We start from the raw sequence: 25,397 nt of genomic DNA on the forward strand, positions 1-25,397 counted from the left end.
CTAAGCTTGACTCTTTCCAAAATGGTTGACAATATCAGCTTGTCCATGCCGAAATGGGCTGAATGTAAAATGTTATACTATTGGCATTGAACTGTCCAACTTACAAAATGAAATGCATTCAAATGGAAGACTCCATGGTATTGCTATTCAGGGTTTACAATAAAATATATATAATGCATCACAAATTATCATTTGAAGGAAATAAATGCTGTTATAAACTAATGCAAAGTTCTGATTACAAATTTAAACTACTGCAATATTCAAACTCAAGCAAATAACATGGGTGAACAATGCATTCAAGTACCCAACATGAAGAATACCTCTAATAGATGAAACAAGCGGCTGATGAGGGTTTGATAGTGTTAATGCATGATAGCTTATGCAAGATAAGATCTTCCTAACCTTCCTTGTTCTGTTATTTATCTACATGCTTCATGTCTGACTTATATTAAATGCTATAAGTTATCGGGTTAGATTAGCCGATACATACTTGCTATCGGATGCATAAACATTGGCACCGATTCACATCTGTTATCGGGCTTAATTATATCGAGCATATTTGTTATCGGGTTTAATGAATACACCGCTTCATTTGGCATTAACATTGGTTAACAAATGCACCGGTTGGAATATATTCATCGTGCACTTTGAATCATCGGTGTTTGTATGAACCGATTCATTAAATTGATCAGTCATTATATTATGATATTACAATATGCTATCGGGGGTTTTTCAACCGATAATCAGCATTGTGTTAATGGTATAATTGTAAAGGCACCGATCAATGGGTGCATTGATCAGTTACCTAAATAATATATATGCCAATTGAATTCATTTGGAGAAGACATAAAAAATATTAAATGATCTCTCTCCTTCAGACCTGCAGATAAAAAAATCAGATTTATTAGACATTGACATAATTCCTCATATCCATATATAGCATTCATAGTTCATAACTTGTTCTTTAATTAAAATTGAAATAACTTTACATGGTATCAGAGCCAAGTTAATCGAACCTAAGGCTATTCAATTTTGATTAAATTCAAGGACTAAGTTACAAACTACATCACATTTCCATAATGGCCAACGCTATCAGATTCGAAGATAGACTCGGAGGTAGCGAAGATTTTTCAGCTTGGAAGTTTAGAATCAAAATGATTTTAAGAGAAAACAAAGTTGATTCATATGTCCAAACTGAAAGTGCACAACCAGAAGATGAAACCGAGAAATCCACATGGATCGAGGGAAATGATAAGGCTATTAAAATAATAGTGGATGGGGTAAGAAATAATATAATGCCCATCATTAGAAAGCAGGAGACGGCTTATAAAATGTTCAAGGCACTTGAAAGGACATTTGAGATATCAAATGCAAGTCGTACTCTAGCACTAAAACGAGAAATAAATCATATCACCATGAACAAAGGGGAGACAATCAACGCCTACTTCATGCGGATATCAGTTCTAAAAGATGAACTTGCAACTCTGGACTACGAAATCCGAGGCAAAGAACTAACACTCATTGCTTTGGATGGGTTGCCTAGTGGATGGAGCACATTCGTCCAAGGCATCAGTGCAAGGTCCAAATATCCTAAGTTTGAAAGACTAAGAGATGACTGTCTACAAGAAGAATCCCGATTGAACAAGGTAGGAATAAAACAGAAGAATATAGATGAAGACTTGCAAGTCCTAAATACAAACATCAATAAGAAGTACAAAAAGAAGCAATTCAGGAAAAGAAAAGCTAAACAAGGCAAGAACACTTCTAAGAAAGACCTATCACATGTTCAATGTTATAGGTGTGACAAATTCGGACACTATGTTGCAAACTGTCCGGAGAAAGGGAAGCAAGCCACATTTGCAAAAGTGAGGAAATCTAGAAAAGAAAATGACTCCGAGAACTATGTCCTCTACTCAGCACTTACAAGCCATACGTCAAACAAATCTAACTCATGGGTGATCGACAGTGGTTCATCCAGACACATCACCGGCTTTAGAGAAATACTAGACTCCATGATAGAGAAAGATGATGAGGAAGTAACCATCGGAGACGATTCTTCACATCTAGTCAGAGGAATTGGAACCTGCACCATCAAACTGAAGACAGGCATGTCACTATGACTTGAAGAAGTACTATATGTTCCAGGCATCAAAAGAAATCTAATCTCCATATCAGCACTAGAAGATCAAGGATACAGAGTGACCTTCATGGAAAACAAGGTGTTGGCTTGGCCAAAGAGATCCTCCATCAAAGACGCTAAGGTCATTGGTCGAAGACAAGGCTATTTGTATGAGCTATGTACAGAGCCCAATCTAGCATTGATCCATGAAGCAACTAATGCAAATGAAGTATGGCACAGGAGATTAGGCCATCTGAATTATAGAGCTTTGTCAACCATGGGAAACCTTGTCACAGGTCTACCTAAGTTGAAGCAATATCATTCAGAGGCATGGAAAGGGTGTGCCTTAGGTAAAAATACCAAAAATGCATTTCAGAATAGTACTAGGAAAACTAGCAAAGTTTTGGAGTTAATTCATTCTAATGTATGTGGACCTATGTCCGTACCCTCGCTAGGGGGATTTTTGTACTATGTAATTTTTGTTGATGACTACTCTAGAAAGACGTGGATCTACTTTCTGAAATGTAAAGAATCAGAAGAGATCCTAAGTAGGTTCAAAGAGTTTAAAACATTAACAGAAAATCTCTCTGAAAACAAAATTAAAACCTTAAGAACTGACAATGGGGGGGAATACACATCAGGACTATTTAAAGACTTTTGTAGAAATTCTGGGATTAAGAGGGAGTTGACAATACCTTATAATCCACAACAAAATGGAGTAGCTGAAAGGAAAAATAGGACCATAGTAGAAGCTGCCAAAGCCATGATACTAGATCAAAATCTAAACTTGAACCTTTGGGCAGAAGCAACTAACACTGCTGTGTACATACAAAATAGATGTCCTCATTCACACCTTGAAGATAAAACTCCCGAGGAAGTCTTTACCAAGACAAAACCAGATATCAGCCATCTTAGGATATTTGGGTGTCCGGTCTATATTCATGTACCTAAAGAGAAAAGACTAAAACTAGAACCCTCTGGAAAAAGGGGAATACTTGTAGGATACAGTGAAACTTCTAAAGCCTACAGAATCTATGTACAAGGGCAGAGAAATATTGAACTCAGTAGGGATGTAATCTTCGAAGAAGATTTAGCCTTCAAAAGGGCCCAAAATACAATAGAATCTGAAATTCATAATCCTACTCCTAACCTAGAAGAAGAACCTACTCCTGAGCTTCAGAGGGAGTATCTTGAGGAAACTATAAGTGAAACACAAGACCCACCTATAGATAATCGCAAGAAAAGACCACTATGGGCCACCAAAACTATAGCAGAAGCTCAGAAGTTCGCTGCTCCTTCAGGAACCTTCAGGGAAAGCAAGAGGCCTAATAAATTCATCAACTATGTTGCACTTATGAATGATCTCTCTAAAGCTGAACCTAACAATGTTTCAGATGCACTCAAACATCAAGTATGGATAGATGCCATGACTGAAGAATATCAGTCCATTATGAAGAATGATGTTTGGGAGATTGTTCCTAGGCCAACCAAGAAGTCTGTCGTGTCTTCTAAATGGTTGTTTAAAATCAAGCATGCTGCAGATGGCAGTATTGAAAAACACAAGGCCAGATTTGTAGCTAGAGGGTTCTCACAGAAGGAAGGAATAGATTACGAAGAAACATTTGCACCTGTTGCCAGGTACACATCAGTAAGAGCTGTCCTAGCCATTGCAGCAGCAAAGGGGTGGAAGGTACATCAGATGGATGTTAAGACAGCATTCCTAAATGGCGAGATCGTGGAAGAAGTCTACTTAGAGCAACCTGAAGGGTTTGAAATTCATGATGCAAAGTCTCATGTGCGTAGACTCAAGAAAGCTCTTTATGGGCTCAAACAGGCTCCCAGAGTTTGGTATGAAAGAATTGACACCTATCTCTCAAAGCTGGGTTTCTCTAAGAATGATGCAGATCCTAATCTCTACCTCAAAAGAAATAAAGGTGATATGTTAATATTAATTTTATATGTTGATGACTTATTAATTACAGGAGATGATCATCTAATAGATCAATGCAAGAAAGATCTATCCACAGAATTTGATATGAAAGACTTGGGGCTTCTTCATTACTTCCTAGGATTGGAAGTATGGCAGAATTCTGATAATATTGTACTGAACCAAGGGAAGTACACGTTGGACATATTGACAAGATTTGGAATGCTAAACTGCAGACCCATGACCTCTCCTATGGAAACCAACTTCCATAAACTTAAAGAAGTAGCAGCAAAATCAAGACCTACTGACCCCACTCAATACAGGCAGATGATTGGGTCCCTGATGTATCTAGTAAATACAAGGCCAGATATCTGCTATGCTGTTAATGCCTTAAGTCAGTTCATGTGTGAACCTAAGGAGATACACTTGGTTGCAGTAAAGCATATAATGAGATATCTACAAGGTACCCTAAAGCTTGGTCTTAAATATGAAAAGGTTGACATAGATCTACATGGATTTACAGATTCAGATTGGGCTGGCAGTGTGACTGACAGAAAGAGCACTTCAGGGTGCTGCTTTAGTTTAGGGTCAGCCATGATATCCTGGATCAGCAGAAAACAATCTTCAGTAGCTCAGAGTTCCACAGAGGCTGAATATATTGCAGCTTCAATGGCTGCCCGAGAAGCAGTATGGCTAAGGAAATTGCTCGTGGGATTATTTGGAGAACCTATGAAACCTACAGTCATTCAGTGTGATAATCAAAGCTGTATAAAACTCTCTGTAAATCCAGTATTTCATGACAGGTCCAAACATATTGAGATTCCATATCACTATGTACGAGATATGGTTGACAGGAATGTGATAAAGTTAGAATATGTGTGTACAGGAGATCAGACTGCAGATATTCTGACCAAACCACTTTCCAGAGTGAAGGTTGATCACTTCAGAAAGGGTTTAGGTATGATAGAAAGGTAATCTGCTTTGTAATCTATACTTACATATATTTAAGATGTTTAAGGTGTAAACTTCTTTGTCATGTTTGGACTATCTCTTGGCTTCTTGCCACCTGTGTTCATATCTAAGAGGTGACGATCTCTCAGATATTGAACACTTGTATGTAGACATCATAAGGTGACGATCTTATGATAGTCAAACCAGTAATCATGTTGGATCACTGGTAAGTCATGGATGTGCCATGACTATGTTGTGATACAACATTTGTACAAATGTTATTGCATTATCACAACTTGGATATGATGAGAACTTAAGCACTTCTCATATGGTTATCCTTGTATTGCGTGTTAGGCAATACTGATATCACGTGTAGGTGATATCTCAACCATTGATCATGTTGGATCTCTGGTAAGCCATGGATGTGCCATGACTATGTTGTGATAAACAGTTATAAATGTTATTGCACTTATCACAACTTGGATATGATGAGAAACTAACCTTTCTCATAGACTTATCCTTAAGTATTGCGTGTTAGGCAATACTGATATCATGTGTTAGGTGATATCTTGATGAATCTTACAAGATCACATGTTTTGGTGATTTCTCACATGATCAGGTGATGATTTTCTTATTTTTAAAAATAATACTTTATGTCACATGCTCAAGTGATGTTCTTCTATTTTGTATCATATGTCTTGATGGTACTTCTCATGTATAAATGATTTTTTGCTGACTGACATTATCTTAGTTATGAAAAGGAAATGTGATGCAGGTTGCCTTATCTTCCAAAGCTAAGAGGGAGTGTTAATGCATGATAGCTTATGCAAGATAAGATCTTCCTAACCTTCCTTGTTCTGTTATTTATCTACGTGCTTCATGTCTGACTTATATTAAATGCTATAAGTTATCGGGTTAGATTAGCCGATACATACTTGCTATCGGATGCATAAACATTGGCACCGATTCACATCTGTTATCGGGCTTAATTATATCGAGCATATTTGTTATCGGGTTTAATGAATACACCGCTTCATTTGGCATTAACATTGGTTAACAAATGCACCAGTTGGAATATATTCATCGTGCACTTTGAATCATCGGTGTTTGTATGAACCGATTCATTAAATTGATCAGTCATTATATTATGATATTACAATATGCTATCGGGGGTTTTTCAACCGATAATCAGCATTGTGTTAATGGTATAATTGTAAAGGCACCGATCAATGGGTGCATTGATCGGTCATGCCTAAAAGGCATGACCGGTCAATACACCAATTGACCGGTTACCTAAATAATATATATGCCAATTGAATTCATTTGGAGAAGACATAAAAAATATTAAATGATCTCTCTCCTTCAGACCTGCAGATAAAAAAATCAGATTTATTAGACATTGACATAATTCCTCATATCCATATATAGCATTCATAGTTCATAACTTGTTCTTTAATTAAAATTGAAATAACTTTACAGATAGCATTTTATTCTACAGGTAAACTGACAAATCAGAACTGAACCCTTCTGGTAACATTCATAAATCATTGCATAGAAGCACACCCGCACCACTGTAATGTCCCCTTCTCATTAGTCCACATATATTCACGGGATTGGCCTATCACTTGACCCTCGTAGGCCAAGAGGATTGATTAGGGGGTCGATTTGCAATGATTTACGGCTTCACATTTCATGTCTACTTGATTTTGTGGCAAAATAAGGAGATTACACATATTGTGAGTCGTGTGCACTTTAATTATAATATAATAGTATTTTAAAAGTGCAATTAAATTAATGTGTAATAAAATAATAATAAAGTGTACCAACAGGATAAGAAGAGAATCTTCTAGAACGAATCACATGATTGGATATGAAAAGAATAAATAGAGGAAGGTGGTTCATTGTTGATCATCGGTTGTTGTGAAGATCTTTTCTTGTGTAGACTTGTGGAGCCGAAAGGTTTTCTACAAACTATCATTTGGGAATGAAAACTCCCGGTGGTTAGCATAACTGAGGAGGTGAGAGATCTTCCGAGGGGTTGCTATTGAGAGAGGGAGACAAATCAGTGTTTCAAGGTGTGCCTATTGAGTTTGCTATATGCCATGGTGAATGAGTTCATTGAATTTTCAGATTGGCAGATTGAGTGTCCATTGCATATCGATTTTTGATTAGAAAGGGTAGCCGATCCTATTGGAGGAGCATTGGGGGTGTATTGTGAGTTTGCTGATCATATCTCAGGTCTGAAACAAAATTGAGCTCCTAACCCCAAACGCATGATTTTATTCATTCTTCAGCATTGAAGCATCAAACCCCATATTAGAGGCCAGCGATATTTTTGGGGGTGAAAGGCGATTCTTCTTGAGACATTTTGAGGGAGATATTGTGGACAAATCAGTGTTATATCGGTCTGAATCAGAATCGTACCAGTCAGCTTCCATCCTTCGATTTTGCTCTTAGCTCTTCTATTCGGCATCAAAACTCATCAATAAGGACAACGCTATACTTGTGGAGGAAGGGCGATCATTTTTGAGGAAGAATGGGGGACTTGCAGCTGTCAGTCATTATTGTATGAGACCTCCATTAGCAGCAGCAGGGGCGATTTGTCAAGGAAGGCGAATTCACTCTTTGAAGACTCCCTAGTCCATGATATTACACACATCTTCAAGGTGCCATATTTCAGGTTCATTTGCCTATATTATTGTAATCCCAGTCGGAATGTATGAGTTAGTAGCTGTCATTTGTCTTCAGAAGTCTGAAAGTGGTCAATGAATAACAGTCAATGTGTTTGATTATATCACTGTCATTGTAATGTCTCATTTGATGATCATATGAATAAAGAAGGAAGGAGTATTGATTGCATCTTCATTCATGAATTTTCTGAGGGTGTATGACAACTGTTTGTTAAAATGTCGGCTTGCTGTTAGCACATGATTTTTGGGCCTAGTTTATATAATACAACATTAGATAGTTGTATATGCATCCCTAGTAAACTATCAATCAAGAAGAGTCATTAGAAGTTGTTAATTCATGAGATATACATGTGTGATGACCTTCATATCAGACTAAAAAACTCTGTCAGCATAACACACAGTTTGGAGTCTGGACAGTTAAATATTCCTTGTTTTCAGTCATTTCAGTACAGGGGATATTTCAACCACCCAACTGAAACAACAACTAAAAACACACTCCAAGTCCTCTAAACACACCCAAAATTAACTAGAAAACACCTCAAATCAGACTTGTAGACATTCTAAATGGTTTGCAGGTTTGAAAACAAAGTCTTTGGCTGTTGTATGGCTTTCCCAGTAATCACCAAATTCATTAAAATTTGCAGAATCCATCAAAGTTCACCCAGAAACGATTATGTAGAAATATAATGGTCTCAAAGACCCCCAAACATGGTGAAATGGGCTCCAAAAAAGTTGCACTTCCCCCAACAACTTCACACTCCCTTCTTGGGATCATAAGGCCCAGTTGCAACTTGTATGGCCTTTCAAACTCCAATCTGTATAGTCAGCCAAGGATGATCATTGATAGGCAATTGGAATAGTCAAAACCTCCTTAGATGGAAACATAGTAACTACAAGCAATGGCACGGACTGTGGGAGATAGTGCGATCTGCAAAAAATGGTACGACCTCCTTTAACACTCCAAAATATCTTCAAATTGAACTCACACACACAACATTAGCAAATTAAAAGGTCTCATCAAAACACATCCATTCTTGTAGCAACCAACCCAAAGACTTCACTTGTAGGCACAACTATGACTTTTAGATTAAATCACCAAGTCAGCTAGGAGGGCTTTCATCCTCGAAAAAACTGTCTTTCTCAGAGGATTTTCTTATTTAATAAATAAGAAACTCTCAAAACTCTTTTTATAACTTTTTTTGTGAATAAAACATTAATTTTCCTTTTTGTCTCCACATTCACTTTGATCTTTAAAATCATTTTAAATTGTGCAAAATGACCATCTTTTCCCCATGAGTCTAACACCTTTTTTTTCTGCACAACTTAAAGTCACTTTTTACTTTTTAAATAATTAAATAAGTTGTCAATTTAAAAATATAAAGAATATTACTTTTGACAAATTCACTTAATTATTTAGTTTACCATTTTCCCTTTTTTTATATCAATGAACTTACAGAAAATGAGAATTAAGCTAATGGCCACAAATTTGTTTCTGTGCGAGAAAGGGACATTACATTATAGTGTAAGCATTTTAGTAAAAGAACTCACTCACATTTAGAAAAAGACTCAATATATAAAATGACTTGTATGTAAATAAAATAGAATAACTTATAGTAAATACAAATAAAAAAATTCTTAAATAGCAGTTCATAGCATAGTGTGATAATTAAATTGTCACATTGTTGTTGTTCTCACTAGGTACAAATCCCCACTAGGTTATTGGTGAGTGTAGACATCGTGCTCTTGTTTGTGGCTTCAATTGGTTCAAGTCAAATGAAAAATTCTCAAACTAAACTAATTCCTAAGCAAATAAAATAATTATAAAATAACTATTAAGTAAACAAAACTAATCCTTCAAATAAAATTAAGTAAAACTCGAAAACTCTTAAATAAATTAAATAGCTTTAAAAAAAATTTAATTATAGAAAATAAAATAAACAATTTTTGAAATTAAAAAATATGACTTTTAAATTAATATAATACTTTAAATTTTGATATTTCTTAACATTTTTTAAATTGATATATTTAAGATACTTATAATAACTCGCTAACAAACTCCATTTTATACTGACACAAACTCCATTTTACACAATGAAAATTCTTTTGTTTGATAGAGATCTGATATCCCAAAATAATGGGGCATTGGTGTTTTCTGGTGCCAACATTGCTTCAAAAACTAACAGATTTGTTGGAGATATCTCAAAGGGGGTCCCTTTCAATTAAGAGCCAAGGTCTGAGGGTATCCATGATCCCTACTTCATCCCTTATGGTATTGGGGCTTTTGTACTCAGCAAGAGTTGATCCCTGGTGGATTCATTTAGAACCTTTCAACTTTACCAACAGAACCCCCCCCACAAAAAAAAACTAACTGATTTAACTTGAGTCATTTTGTTCTATAAAATGATTGATATAGGTGACACTTATGGATTCATTTAGAACCTTTCAACTTTACCAACAGACCCCCCCCCAAAAAAAAACTAACTGATTTAACTTGAGTCATTTTGTTCTATAAAACGATTGATATAGGTGACACTTATTCACTTGTATTATCTTTGAATATGCTCCTTGCATTCAATATTTTTCTGTTTCCCATTGTAGCAATTTTTTCATACTTGGGATTCTTGATCTACGGTCTTCTGTAGATTGGCTGGGCCATTAGACCCATCCAAATTCTATGGACTTAGAGTTTAGATTGCATTCCTTGATTCTTGTATGTATCCAGGAAATCACATTCTGTTGTTCAACAAATATTATGCATGTTGCTCCCTCTATAATAAGATACTATTCATCACCAATTTTGATTGACTGAGGTCTACCTTTTGTTCACATTTTGGTGTTCGTAGCAGTGGGAACTTTCCATCCTTCCGTGAACATCCTTCATTTCTATTGTAATGAACAGGGATGTCACTGATGAAATCTTGTGATGGCAGACATCGATTTTGTGCAATAACCTACTTCTCCTTCTGTTTTCATCTTGCTTGTCGATATCTATGTGGAGAAAGGAGGTGCTAAGGCTTTTTTTCCCTAAATATTCTTGTTTCGGAGTCAAGCAATCACTTCCCCAATTGTGAGTTACCTTGACCAAGCGAAGCCACTGAATGCCTTGCATGCATCATAATCTGGTCCAGAGGAAAGAGGTGACCTCAAACTTAGCCAGTATCCCTCAGGATTCGAATTAGAAGTAATTATCCATACTTAACCTGAGACCTAATGGCGATAGTGTCACCTCGTTTAATTTGTATAGGTAAATAAAATAAAATAATTCTTAAATAATTCTGATTAATTAAAATGATAAGAAAAATAATTTTTATACATAATGTATATAAAACAATTTTATAATTAATTGTAAATAAATATTAAAATAATTATACCGAGCAAAAAAAAAATATTAAAATAATTATTAAATAAATAAAATTATATAAAATTATATCTCTACATATTCTTAAATAGAAATAAGATATCTATATTAATTTCTTCATAAATAGATAGATGAAACACCTTAGATACTTGCTTCTTTTGAAAAGATAATATTACCAAAATTAATATTAAAATTTAAAGTTGACTAGAGAGAGAATCACTTGTTTTTAGTTTCAACGTACTTAACATTAGAAGAAAAGAAGTCTAGGCTATAAGATTTGGTCTCTATAATTACATGAAGAGGTTTTACACTTTCTCGTGCGGCTTCATGTTTCCAATTATTCTTATCACTTATTTAACTTCTAAAGAACAATGCGTTATTTTTTATTATGCAATATAAAACACGTAAAAATTTGTCCATCTTTTCTTTGAATATTTTCTCATAATGTGGCAATGCTTTGTAGGACTATTGTGATTAATATTTTAATTTGTAGGCTTATATTGATGTGCATCAGCATTAATTTATAGCGAGTATTATATTACACAATTCATATTTTAGTTTGGAATGTATATTTGAAATACTTGAATAATATGATCGTAGCTCTGGAGAAATTATTGAAGAATGTTTCTGGGAAGTATTGCGTAGGAGATGAAGTCACTCTGGTGAGATCCTCATACTAATATAGAGAAATGTGATGACACATGATGAAGATGAAGTTTCTAGTTTCTGACAATTTAGGAGCTTTCGTATGCATTCACTTCTTTAGCATTAAATATAGATATTTATTGATGAAAAAAAATGATTTCTAAGACACTAGGGATACAAATTTGAGTAATTTTCATTTTGGACATGGATGAAAGGATTTTATAGGCCAGATTTAATCTACTTTTTTGAATGAGATGGTAAAGTTTTATTGATGATTCTGTTTGAATTTCTTTTAAAAAATTTCATCTTTACTTGCTCAAAAAACTCTAGAACTTGTCAACAGTTAGAAAGTGTGATCAAAGAGAAATTTGTATGGTTGCATATCATTAAGTGTGATCAAAGAGAAATTCGTATGATTGCATATATAAGCATTAGACACAAAAATCTATTCTCATTGATATGCAAGTTTGCCTTTATTAATTGTTGGAACTCGGAACTTAGATTTTGGGCTAAAACTTTACAACCTATCATTAATAAAATTCGTTCAGGTAAAATTTTAAAAGGTGACAAACCATTCCCCTAATATTTCAGTGGTTCGTGACTGTTTTGAAATTTTTGTAGGTTCAACCTATGACAAAAATGATCTATTACGTGTTTCCTTTGAATATGCTTGCATACACGGCACTGTTTTTCATCTACAAGGAACCTTGTATCCTGCAAATCCACCAAACTGTAGTATTCATAAAATAGTATATTTTGTACCAATTCATATGTTCCCTTTACAATTGAGTAAAATTTTGTTTTGTTTTTCTTGTAGAATTTTGCAAGGATATGGTTTCTTAATCCCTTATTATGATGCATTGAATTCTAGTTATTTATTCAATATACAAATAACATTCTGTCAATAGAATGATACGAGCGACCATTAAGTAGTACATGTTGAAGAGCAATGCATTCCAGGCTTATGATTTTCATTTTGTGGAGCACCAGTGAGTGCTAGACGTTTGTTATTGCTAGTGCTCAAAAAACAAGGAAAACAAGACATCTTCTGGGTGATTATGCCAGGAGACCTATGGAGTGACTAACACCTGAATTTAACCTTCTCTTTGAGGAAGAGAGGATAGAGCATCCGACTTAGATAGATAACTATCTCTTCAAAGTACCAAGCCTTTTGAAAAGACAGTAATATCTCCTGATCTCGTCATAAACCTGCCCTAAAGACATAAAGCGTTTTTCTATCTCCATCTTATTCATGTTGGATATGAAACCCAACGGTCAAGTCCTTTTGCCTCCTTTTGGAATGACCTTTCACCTTCAATTTGAAGGCCTAGTTTATATATGGTTAATGTTATTATCCAATAATAATTTACATAGCTGAACATATCTTGCTGCTGTATGTATATAACAGAGTTTAATATCAGAATTTCCCCTGCTTCAAAGTGGATGTAGCCAATTTGGTGAACCACTATAAATTCTGTGTTTCATGTCTTTAATTGCTGTGTCTTTTTATTCTTTAGATCTGATTTTGTGAACTGGTTTTATTTACTCTTCGCTTTTCAACAATTGGTATCAGAGCTTGGTGAAGAAGCTTGTTTGAAATTCGGTGAAGAATTTCTGGAAACATAGAAGAAGCAGATAAATAGAGAATGGAAAAATTCTCGGGACAGAATTTTAGATAGTAGAAGATGTAGATGGAATCATTGCTGATTAAACTCTGACTTGCATTGGAAGGAAAGGCCAAGAAACCAAATTCAATGCTTGATGATGAATGGGATAAACTGGATAAGAAGGCAAGAGCAACTATCATCCTCGCTTTATCCAATAATGTTTTATTTATTGTTTCAGCTGAAAAGACATCAAAGGGATTATGGGACAAATTATGTGATATGTATGAGAGGGTTTCCACCTCCAATAAAGTTTTCCCCATGAGAAGTTGTATAATTTGAAGATGGGAGCAAGCGTGTCCTATCATCTCAACAAGTTCAATACATTACTCAACCAATTGATTTCGGTGAATATAAATTTGGATGATGAAATAAAAGCCATCTTGTTGTTGTGCTCTCGACTGAATAGTTGGGAAGGTGTGGTGATGGCAATCAGCGATTCGGTTTCCGGCAAAAGTGTACGCAAATTTGATGATGTTGTCGACACTCTACTTAGCGAAGACATGAGGAGAAAAATTCAAGGAATTTCATTGGATGATGCCTAGATTTTTGGTAATAGAGGGCAACCTCAAGATAGTGGCAGAAATAACAATAGGAGATCTAAATCTGCAAGGAGATCTAAGTCTAGAGGGAGAAATGGAGGTTGTTAGTTTTGTGGCAAATATGGCCACACCAAGAAGAATTGCTGGTCATTCAAGAAAGTGCAGAACCAATCAAAGGACAGCAAAGTTCACAAAACATATGAACAAGATGAAGGTGCTTTAGTCTTGTCAACAAGTGACACTACAACAGATTTGTGGGTGTTGGACTCCAGTGTTTCTTTTCATGCCACTCTATGCCAAGAAGCGTTAAAAACTATCAAGAAGGTAAACTTGGGAGAGTCTACCTTGGTGACAACGAACCTTGTGAAATAATTGGCAAAGGTGATGTGATGTTGCAATTGAAGAATTGAAATAAAGTGCTTTTGTGGGATGTGGTTCCCAAGCTAAAAAGAAATCTGATTTTTGTGGGACAGCTTGATGCTCAAGGATGTAGCATCACCTTTTCTTCAAACACTTGGAAGGTGACCAAGGGAGCTGTTGACGTGTTTTTTATGACTACGTCGAACACAAAAAGAAGTTACCAACGGTCACCTTACTCTTACTTGATCAAAGTGCGATTGCATGCTAAGATTGCAAGAAGTTCAAACAATCGACTCCAAGGTTCCTTTATGCTACGGATGTGACTTAGTTGGTTGATGTAATTGCTGGTAATCCAAGGGGCCTTACGTTTGGATCGTTCTTTCACTTTTTGTTGTGGCTGGAACTCCATCATCGGATATGGCGATTCTGTGATGCTTTTGCTTCGAATGAACTAAAATGAACTGAAAATAAAGGGGAAAGGGTTTTAAAGGATCTAAATCTACTCCTAAGGGCAATGATATCAATAGATAGTGCTCTGGTGGACAAATTCCAAATAAACCAAGTTCTGCTTCGCCAAGATTAACTACAACTCCACAAGAACCGGTACAATCTTCTGAAGATGTTGAAGGATTTTCACATTGAGAAAGTACATTTGAATACCCAACACGATGCAATGCAAACGACTATTCACAATCGAACTTAGCACAAATTTGGGGATTCAGGCTAACTTTACACTGCAATTTATAATCAATAAGATGCAAAAAGTATGAACCATGGAAATTCATCAAACACCATTACATTCTCCATTGAAATCAAAGCACTACTCTACTTCTACTCTAAGTGAGGAAGAGGAAGGTGAAAGCATGCAAGTTTTGAAAAAATAACTTAAGTGGACACCATCAGAGAACAATGTTTCATTGTTATTATCTCAAAAACTTATCGCAACAATTTCATACAAATCTCCCTTACCTACAAATGAGGGGGGTCACCCCTTTATATAGGCTTCAATCCTTGAAGACATGCAAACCCTAATTAGGGTTTTCCCTAAAATATTCTCCACTCAAGATGCAACAAGGTGGGAATCAACAATTAATGCCCATGGAACCCATATACAATTAATTCAAATTTGCCCAAAATGGCATCCTTCTGTGCATTAAATGCATCACTTACATCAAGTTTGCCCAACATACAATGAATATTCCTCATGCAGAAATAAATGCCCATCATTCCTCCATGCGCTGGCGACATGCAGATGGAATTTGTCATAAAATCATAAATATGGCGGCTGCATGCAAAAGATTCTTCATGCACTCAACATGAATTGACAGAGCCGTCGCTTTGTCAAAATATTCCAGCAATAAGTGTGCTGCCACTATGCCTTCACGTGACGGCTGCATGCAAAAGATGCTTCATTGACTCAACATGCGTTGACCCGACTGCCACTTGGCTAGAAACCCTTGGAGAGAGAAAACTTCAGGAGAGAAGAATTTGATCCATGAACAATTTTCTTGAAGTTTTTCGAACTTTCCTTGCTATGGGAGAGATTTTCAACATTTTACCACCATCTCCTATTTTTTAGGAACTTTCCTAAAATTTAGGACCTGTGTCCAGGAGAGAGAGAATCCTCTCTTGAGTCCAAATTTGCAAAATTTTTCTCTTTGATGAGATTTGGATGTCTTAAAATGGATTTTTCAAATTTTTTACCAAGGGGATTTATTGCTTTTCCTTCCATTCCTGACCTTCAAATTGGCCTTTGCCTTGGAAAATTCTCTTCATTTTTGACTTGGACGTATAATTTTTCACTAAAGAAGGAATATGATCATTTCCATGCCGTCGAGGAATTCATCGTTTCCTAAGTTTTCCTTGACCTTGTCATTTTGGCGCCTATGATGAAGCTTTGGTGCTATTTCCAACTGGCAAGGAATTCACAATTCCTTTGATTTTCCATGATCATCTCTTGGGTAAAATTTGTACCTTATCAAGGCGGAATGAATTTTGAACCTTTTTCTATGCATCATCCATTTTGGCGCCCTATCCAAGACTAGGGCACTAATTTCCATTAGGCAAGGAATTTGCATCCTGACTTGGAATTCATGAATTTTAGCTATTCCATAATAACCTTAGTTTGGCGTCTTCCCCTGGTCTAGGGTGCATCTTTCCACTGAAGAAGAAAATTTGTTGATTTTGAGTCTTCCATGGCAATGTGTATTTGGCGCCCTTCTACCTTCTCTAGGCGCAATTTTCACTAAGGCAAGGAAATTCTCTTTTTTCCCCTATCCATGACACAAGCACTTTGGCACCATCCTTCCTTCTAGGGCGCATTTTTGACTTAGGCAAGGAATTCATGACATTGTTCATTTTCCATGACCATTGGAGCTTAGCGCCCTATGTCTTCTTAGTAATGGAATTTGACCTTTTTATTTTTATTTTCCATGATGATGTGACTTTAGCACCCTATTTCAGGTATGGGCACTATTTTCCTTTGGCTGTGGAATTTTGCTGTATCCATTCCAGACCTAGCCAATTTTCAACTTTTCACAGTTAGGATGCCATTTTGAGGATTGATGTGGACTTCCAAACTTAGATAATTTCTCGAGCTTTCCATTCTTGGACTGATTGTCTGCTTTTGAGTTTTCGGATTTGGACAGATCTTCAAGAACGCTTGGTCTTCAGTGTCTGCCCGAATGGTCCTGCTACAGATAGACTTTCCAAAAATAGTAAGTGTTTCAAAATGTCAGAGTTAGAGCAAAACAGGATGTAGGAACACTTACTAAAAATTGTAAGTTTGATTTTCGGCAAAATTAAACCAATCCAGGAGGCAATGAAATCCCTAAAAAATAGGAACTTTCTAAAAATAGCAAGTTGTTCAGAATTCGCTCAAATTTCACATGCCGGTTCCTTAGAGGGTTTTGATTCCATTGCAACTTTCAATTTTCGAAAACCCTAAAAGGAAACCCCTAAAATTTAGGACTAAAGGTAGAAACCCTAAAATTGATGAAACAAGCCCTAGACTTAGTCAAATTTACTCAAACGAAAAGTAGACAAGTTCAAATTGACTCCAAAAATCTTGCAAACCGAGGAGACTGATGAGACCGCTGCGAAAAGACCCAAAAAACAAAGCCAAAAGACTGAAAGGGCCTAGAAATGCTGAGAACCAAGTGCCTCCACTGAAAAGATCCACCTGACAATGTTGACCTTTGGCGAAGTTAGCTGATTATGAATTGGTGATCTCTAATCAAGAAAAGCTAGCAACTTTAAATATGCTAAGACACAAATTGTGTTAAGTGGATGGAGACAATGCAAGAAGAAATGGACTTGTCGATGGCCAATCATACCTGGGATTTGGTGAAACTCCCACCCACTCGAAGAGCCTTGAAGAATCGATGAGTGTACAGGTTGAAAGAGGAAGACAAAGGCATGAAATGTTATAAAGCGAGATTGGTGGTGATGGGATACCACCAACAAAAGGGGATAAACTTCAATGAAATCTTCTCACTGGTTGTGAAGATGACTGACCATTTGAGCAGTTTTGGGATTGGCAGTGGTGTATGACCTTTTGTTGGATCAACTTGATGTGAAGACTGCACTTCTTCATGGTGATGTAGAAGAGGAATTTATATGCACCAGCTGGAAGGATTCAAGAAACAAGGACAAGAAGACTTGTATTACAGGTTGGGGAGAAGTTTGTATGGGCTCAAACAAGCCCTTTGGTAGTTGTATCTCAAATTTGATTCCTTCATGCTTGAGCAACATTTTACTCGCTGCGAATCTGATCCTTGTGTCCATTACAAGGTGTTGGGCAATGTTGAATTTGTTTTATTGCTGCTCTATGTTAATCATATGCTAGTAATTGGCACTAGCATGAGAGTTGTTTGTGATTTGAAGCAACAAATAGCTCACAATTTTGCAATGAAGGATTTAGGAGCAGCGAAGAGGATTCTTGGTATGACCATAATCTGGGATAGACGGAAGAGAGAAATTGGATTGTCACAAGAGAAATATATTGACAAGGTCTTGGACGGGTTTAACATGAAGGGTGCTAAGGTTGTAAGCACTCCACTTGCTGATCATTTTTGTTTGTCATCTGCGATGAGTCCCAAGACAAAAAGGAGAACAAGAAGAGAGGAAAGGTATCCCATATTCATTAGCTATTCAGAGTTTCATGCATGCCATGGTATGCACTCCTTGTATCCCATATTCATCAGCTATTCAGATTTTCATGCATGCCATGGTATGCACTCCTCTAAATATTGGCCATGCAATGGGAGTAGTGAGCAGATCTATTAGTAATTTGGGTGAAACTCATTGGCAAGCAGTCGAGTGGATCCGACGGTATTTGAAAGGAACTTTAGATCATGTTCTATGCTTTGGAGGGAAAGATGCTTTGTTGTAAGGTTTTGTTGACTTTGATATGGCCGGTGATTTGGACAAATGACGACCAACTACAGATTATGTTTTCACTTTTGTCAGGGCAGCAATTAGTTGGGTTTCCCGCTTGCAACAAGTGGTTGCACTCTCCACCACTGAGGCTGAATATATTGCTCTCACCGAAGGAGCAAAGGAGATGATATGGTTGTAGTGTTTATTAGGTGAATTGGGATGCAAACATGTTTTCAATCTGTTTTGTGATAGAAACAATGCTGTTCACTTGGCTAAGAATGTGACATTTCACAATTGATCCAAGCATATTGAGTTGCGGTATCACTTCTTCCGGAGTGTGCTTGAAGAGGGCAAGTTGCAAGTTGAAAAGATCGATACGAAGGTGAATCCAGCTGATGTATTGAGGAAGATAGTACCAATGGATAAGTTTGAATTTTGAAGGGGCTTCTCTTGACATTGCCAAAATGTCACAATAGGATTGAAGTAGGGGGAGATCTCTAAAGATTTGCAGTAGTGGTTGGGTTTCAAGTGGGAGGTTGTTGGATATGAAACCTAACGGTCAAGTCCTTTTCCCTCCTTTTGAACTAACCTTTGAAAACCTTCAATTCAAAAGCCTATTTTATATATGGATAATGTTATTATCCAATTATGATTTGCATAGCTGAAAATAGCTTGTTGTTGTATGTACTATGTATATAACAGATTAATATCAAAATTTCTCCTGCTTCAAAGTGGATGTAGCCAACCACTGTTTTGTGTCTCTAATTGTTGTGTCTTTATATTCTTTAAATCTGATTCTGTAAATTATTTTTATTCGCTCTTTGTTTTTCATTAATTCAAGGAATAAGACTTGGAAATCAGATTTTCCAGAGAAATATAAGTTGGAGAATTTAAACATTATGAAAATGAAATAACACGTAGTATAAGAAGAATGTTTATAAGAAATGAACATGTTATCATCTTCAATTCTATAGAATTTTTTTTTGCTAAAATTAATACTATAATTGCATTTCATGGATTTAGGCAGAAATAATATTCATATATAGTTGTATGGAGTAAATGAGAACGTTGTTTATGAATTTATATTTTTCTAGAATTGTATGGAGGAATGAGAACATTATTTTTGAAATGGTAAGATCATATGTTTTTATTTTTCTTAGGCTTTTCCTATGTTCTAGTAAAATTGCAGTCATAGGTATAGGGGTGTTAAATGGTTGGACTATGGTACACCAATTAATAGTACAATAAAGCACAAACAAATATTGGTGGAGAGTTGAGCCGAGCTGTCCCATATGTACTCTTTAAGGAATCAATTGGAAGTGACTAAATGAGGGCACCATTATGATTATTGCATATTGGGCTTAGTTACCGGGTTCGCCTGTCTGAAGGCCTTAACCCAGACCGGATCTGCGTGGGTCCTGGTTCACTTTGGGTTCGCAATAGGTTTGAACAAGGTGAACCCTGTCTGGATCCGGGTGAACCTGGGTGAACCTAGGTTCGTTGGCTGGGTTAAGTAACATAAAGTGACTTTTAAACATTAATTTTTATTTTTTTGGCCTTTTAAATTAAAAAAACCCTAATCCGCCCCTTGCTAAGTACATTTGAAACCTAAACCAACTTAATTTGAAATTCTGAACTATCAATTGGCATTTGGCATTGATCAATGATGAAGTAGCATACTATTAGATGTATTTAGATTTGTAATTTTGTGATTTTGTATATTTCTTTAAATTTTTGCATATATATATGAACCCAACCCACAAACCCAAAAGGCAAATTTTCTTTTGCCTGAACCCATGAACCGGGTTTGCGTCCTCGAACCCGATCCCGAACCCAAACCAATAACTTAGGTATTGGGTGATATGCACAATATTTTTGCAAGATGGAATGAGAGAGTGTAGCTTCACTTACAGACTAGAACAAGGGATAACAAAGCTACTCGTATTAGATGTAGAGAGGGAAACTAAAAGTATGGCATTAGGGTTGAGGCTAGATAGCCTAATTTCTGGGAAAAATGGCAATTTTTTATGACAATCTTTTTGAAACAATTGTGGTAATTCTTACATTAATGAATGGATGGCTGAAATAGTCTGCAATCCAACATGTGGTTATATTTAAATCTTTCCTTTGTTCTTAGTCAAAGCACATATTTGCTAGCATTGAAACCCTAATAGATTGGTGTATCGGTCCATAGGACCACTTACCTGAGGCATATGAGAGTCTCAAATCCTTCACCAAATATGTGCACTATAAGATAAATGCTAGCAAAGCAAAGCAATCGCAAGCCAAAGATACAATATTAATTTTTGTATCTCAAACAATATCAAATTTGTGTGTCAAAAGGCATATAAAGGGGGTTCATATGTGACTTCCATTTAGTGCTGCCTCAACTATATATAGATTGTTTTAAATCAAAGCTAGCTTTATTCTACTTTCATCCTCATGCAACTTTTTACTTAAAATTTAAGTTGTTTTTGGTATGGATCTTGGTTAAGGTTTGTGGATCCAACAAAGTTTGTTTGGGTTTGGCTTCATTTGGGTTCATTTGTACCAAAAACATGTAAAACTCATATATATGTTACTGGGTTCCTCTAAATCCATCATACTTGTATGCATTTGGTTCGGGTCGTAGTCTTGGTTTGGTTTCCCATTGGGTTTGCCTAGGGTCCCTCCTAGACACTTTGGGTTCCTTTGCGAAGGACGTGCAAGGAATTCGAGGTGCTTGGGAGGGACCCTAGACAAATTTGGGCCCAACGTGGGAAAACCTAAGTCAAATTGAGGCAAACCCAAGCGATGCCTTAAACAAAAAATATCATACACAGTTATTTTAAAAAAATAGTTTTACTAAGTTACCAATCTTGGTACCAATTAGGGTTTGGGTTTGGAGGTTTGTTGAGGGTTTGATCAAAAGAAATTTGGTGTTTGGTTTTGTTTTGAGTTCGTCCACACAAAAACCTATAAAAATTGTATATATTTCTTTTTAAATAAATAAATAAATAAATACAATTAAATAAAATATGTATCCAAAATCCATTGATATAAATAGAAATAAGAAAAATTATAGCAATATAATTATATGTATAATAAATTTAAGATTTATTAATAGAAAATACATAAATATATATTTATATGTTAATATTAATGTGATTATACTTATAATCTATATTAATATATAATATTTATAGTATTCATATTGGTATTAATATATTCAAAAATAAATTAAACTAGCAATTGCACCTTGGGTGTTGAAGTGGCATGGAAGGCCAATTAGGGAAAAATTTGGTCTACTTTTTGCATAAGTTTGTGTGGTTCGAGGTCAATTGGGAGGCCATTTAGAAAATGATGTTTTTTATGCAACAAAAGTCTCAATGGAAAAGTGATAGCTTCAAATCAACTATGCATCCACTTACAAGGATCCAAACATGACTAAAAAAAGCCTTTGATTCGAGAAGATAATAAATTTTCATTACCAATAGGCTCATGTTATGTTTGCAATACGGTTAGAGGGAGAGAGAGGTAGAGATAGGGATAGAAAGAGGGAGAGATAGAGGGGGGAAGAGCGAGAGAGAGGGGGGTAAAGATAAAGAGAGAGAGAAGAAGATATAGATGGAGATGGAAAAAGAGAGGAAGATGGAGAGGAGAGAGATATGGAGAGATAAAGAGAGAAAGGAGAGGAGTAAATAGAGACGGAAGAGAAAAATAAATAGAGGGAGAGATGAAAGATAAAGACAAAGATAGGAAGTGACATATAGCGAGAGGGAATTATATATAGTGGTAGAGAGATAATGAGATAGAGATAGAGGATAGAGATAGAGGGAGAGATAAAAAAAGAAATATGGAGAGATAGATATAGAGAGGAAAAGATATTTAGATTTGTAGGTCTAAGAAGAGGGAGAGGTAGAGAGATGGATGGATAGAGGGAGAGAGAGCAAGATAGAGGTAGAGAGGAAGAGGGAGACAAATTGATAATAAGAGGTAGCGGGAGAGATAAAGATATATAGAGGAAGGGGAAGAGCTAGAGAGATATAGATGGTGAGTTGGAGTGCTAGAGAGATAGAGATATACAGATAAATAGAGAGGGGAAAGGGGCAGAGAGATAAAGAGAGACAAATAGAGGGATATATAAATAAGGGGAGATGGAGAGATAAAGAGGGGAGATAGATATGTATTAGAAGAGAAAGAGAGATATAGAGATATGAGAATAGAAAGGGAGAGAGAGGTAGAGATAAAGATTTAGAGAGAGAGAGAGAGAGAGAGACCGATTGATAGAGAGGAGGAGAGGGAGTGATATAGATAGAGAGAATTATAGAGCGATAGAGGGATAGAGAAAGAGGTAGAGAGGAGTGAGAGGGAGATAAAGAGAAATAGAGAGAGTATCATACCAGAGAGATGGAGTGAATAAGAGAGAGGTGGAGATAATGATATATAGATAGGAAGGGGGAGGTAGAGATAAAGATTTAGAGAGAGAGAGAGAGGTAGAGAAGGATATAAATATAGAGAGATAGAGAGAGGTAGAGAAGGATATAAATATAGAGAGATAGAGAGAGGAGAAAGACCGATTGATAGAGAGGAGGAGAGGGAGTGATATAGATAGAGAGAAATATAGAGAGATAGAGGGATAGGGAATGAGGTAGAGAGGAGTGAAGAGGGAGATAAAGAGAAATAGAGAGTATCATACAAGAGAGATGGAGTGAATAAGAGAGAGGTGGAGATAATGATATATAGATAGAGAGGGGGAGGGAGATATATGGAGATCAAGATAGAGGGGGCAAGCATGAGAGAAAATTAAGGTGATGGAGACAAGTAATAGAGAAAAATGTTTATAGAGAGGGGGAGAGAGAGAGAGGGAAAGATAAAGATATAGAGATAGAGATAGAGATAGAGATAGAGATAGGGAGGGAGAAATAGGGAGTGCATGTGTATGAGTTAGAGAGAGGAGAAGTTGAGTGATATAAAAACAGGGAAAGAGGGAGAGATAGGGACAAAAAGGGGAGATAGAGATAGATATAACTTGGGGGAGAGAGAGAGAGAGAGATTAGTTGTCCACCATTTGTTTTAGAGTGATTAATCAACCAAAGATGAATTATCAAAGCTTGACAATTTCAGCCCAATTTCCATAGATGCAAATTGCAATCTACCATCTCAAAATACTCCAAAGACTTAGTGATGGACAGATTACTAAAAATCAACTCATAGGAAATAATGTAGAAGGCCTAGATTAGACATGTTAAAAGCAACACACAAATCTAATTTTACTATTCAATCACAATGTCTAGTATGATGGTAAGATCGTCAACATATTAAAAAACTATCACAATATCATTAGCATGGCTTTTGACATCAATATTTAGATCAAGAAGACACATTTTGAATTTAGAATCTTCGAGATTCTTGTCAATTTTGAGATACTAGGCTTGTGGATCTTGCTCGAGCTCATATAAGGATTTAAACATCTTGCAATATACAAAGACCATGACTACGAACTTAAAAACCCTTTGGTTGCACCATCATACCATATAGACCAGCTTGTCCAAGTCATCATTCAAGAAGGTGCTTTCGACATTCATTTGATACACCTTCCAACCAAACTAAGAAACTATGGACAAAAACAATTAAAATGTGACTATCTTAAAAGTAGGAGAAAATCATGACCTTTCCCCTCTTGTTGCAAATATTTTTTAGCAATAAGGCACGTTTGGTACCTCTCTAGTGAACCATTAGATTTGCACTTTGCCTTGTTGACCTAATTGTACCCAATGGGCTATTTATTTAGAGGCAACTCCAACTCGCAAAGTATTTGTACTCAACCTTATAGCTTCTAAATACTTTTTTGGTTTAGGTACTTGAAAAAGATCAGAAGAAAAAACAAAATGTGCATGCTCGATAGCTGAGTCGACAATTTGTTTCCCTTTTTTCTCGAGGCTCTTCATCTAATGGAGGAAGCTCACCCTTATGTATAGTTTCCAATGAGGAATTATAACGCTTGAGTGTCTAATGCACCATAAAAAACTGCTATCAAGGTGAAATCTCAACTGAAATCTAAGAGGAGTTGTATATAGGTAGAAACTTCATTTTTGCATTGCTGATGTACTAATGAAGAAGAACCAATTGAAGATTGATGCACTATAATTCCAAATGAAAATGAAGGTTCATATTCTAACATCTCAATACTAGATTTTAAAACATTACTAACATCTTGATTGGGTACCAATGTAGATATAATTGAATGTACAATATGTCTTGTGGTAGGATGAATCAATGTTTTAAACAACTGTGAGTACTTGCCCAAGAAAATTGCAAATGAGTAATCACCTAAAAAGCTTGATGCCAAATTTTTCTAAAAGGTTGTCGCAATTTTTTCGAGGTAAAAAAAGCAATGTTATTAGACTCACCCAAAATTGCCTAGACTTGGTGAGTTGTGAGGTGGGCAACCCTAAATGGATTTGGGAGACTCAACAACCAATTACTTGCTAGACTCACTGAGTCTCGGTGAGTCCCTATGGAAAAACCTATTCGTGGCTAGGTAAGTGAAAATAAAAAAAAAAAAAAAAAGAACAAGAAAAGAAAGCAATTCACTTGAAACAAAGTGTCTTATATTCGTCTTCTACACCCTAAAAGCTACTTCTTTTCATTTGCACATTGTAAGATTTGGCTATGAATGTATCCACTAAAGATCTAGAGGCCAAATGGAAAGCACAAGAACAAGAGAAAAAGAATGTGACAAGAATAAACTGTATTCCTATCAATGATGCAATACAATA

The 25,397-nt window shown here is 36.0% G+C and overlaps 1 protein-coding gene across 1 annotated transcript in view; it reads left to right on the forward strand.

Moving 5' to 3' along the window:
* The window catches only part of LOC131075090 (glutathione S-transferase 2), a 220,333-nt gene that overhangs the window by 124,038 nt on the left and 70,898 nt on the right, over positions 1 to 25,397 (forward strand). The window contains exon 8 of the mRNA XM_058011911.1: positions 11,646 to 11,707. Within this exon, the coding sequence (XP_057867894.1) occupies positions 11,646 to 11,707 (62 nt within the window). The remainder of the gene's footprint in view (positions 1 to 11,645; positions 11,708 to 25,397) is intronic.

The sequence above is a fragment of the Cryptomeria japonica genome, chromosome 3 (assembly GCF_030272615.1).
Source record: "Cryptomeria japonica chromosome 3, Sugi_1.0, whole genome shotgun sequence".
Taxonomy (NCBI): Eukaryota; Viridiplantae; Streptophyta; class Pinopsida; order Cupressales; family Cupressaceae; genus Cryptomeria; species Cryptomeria japonica.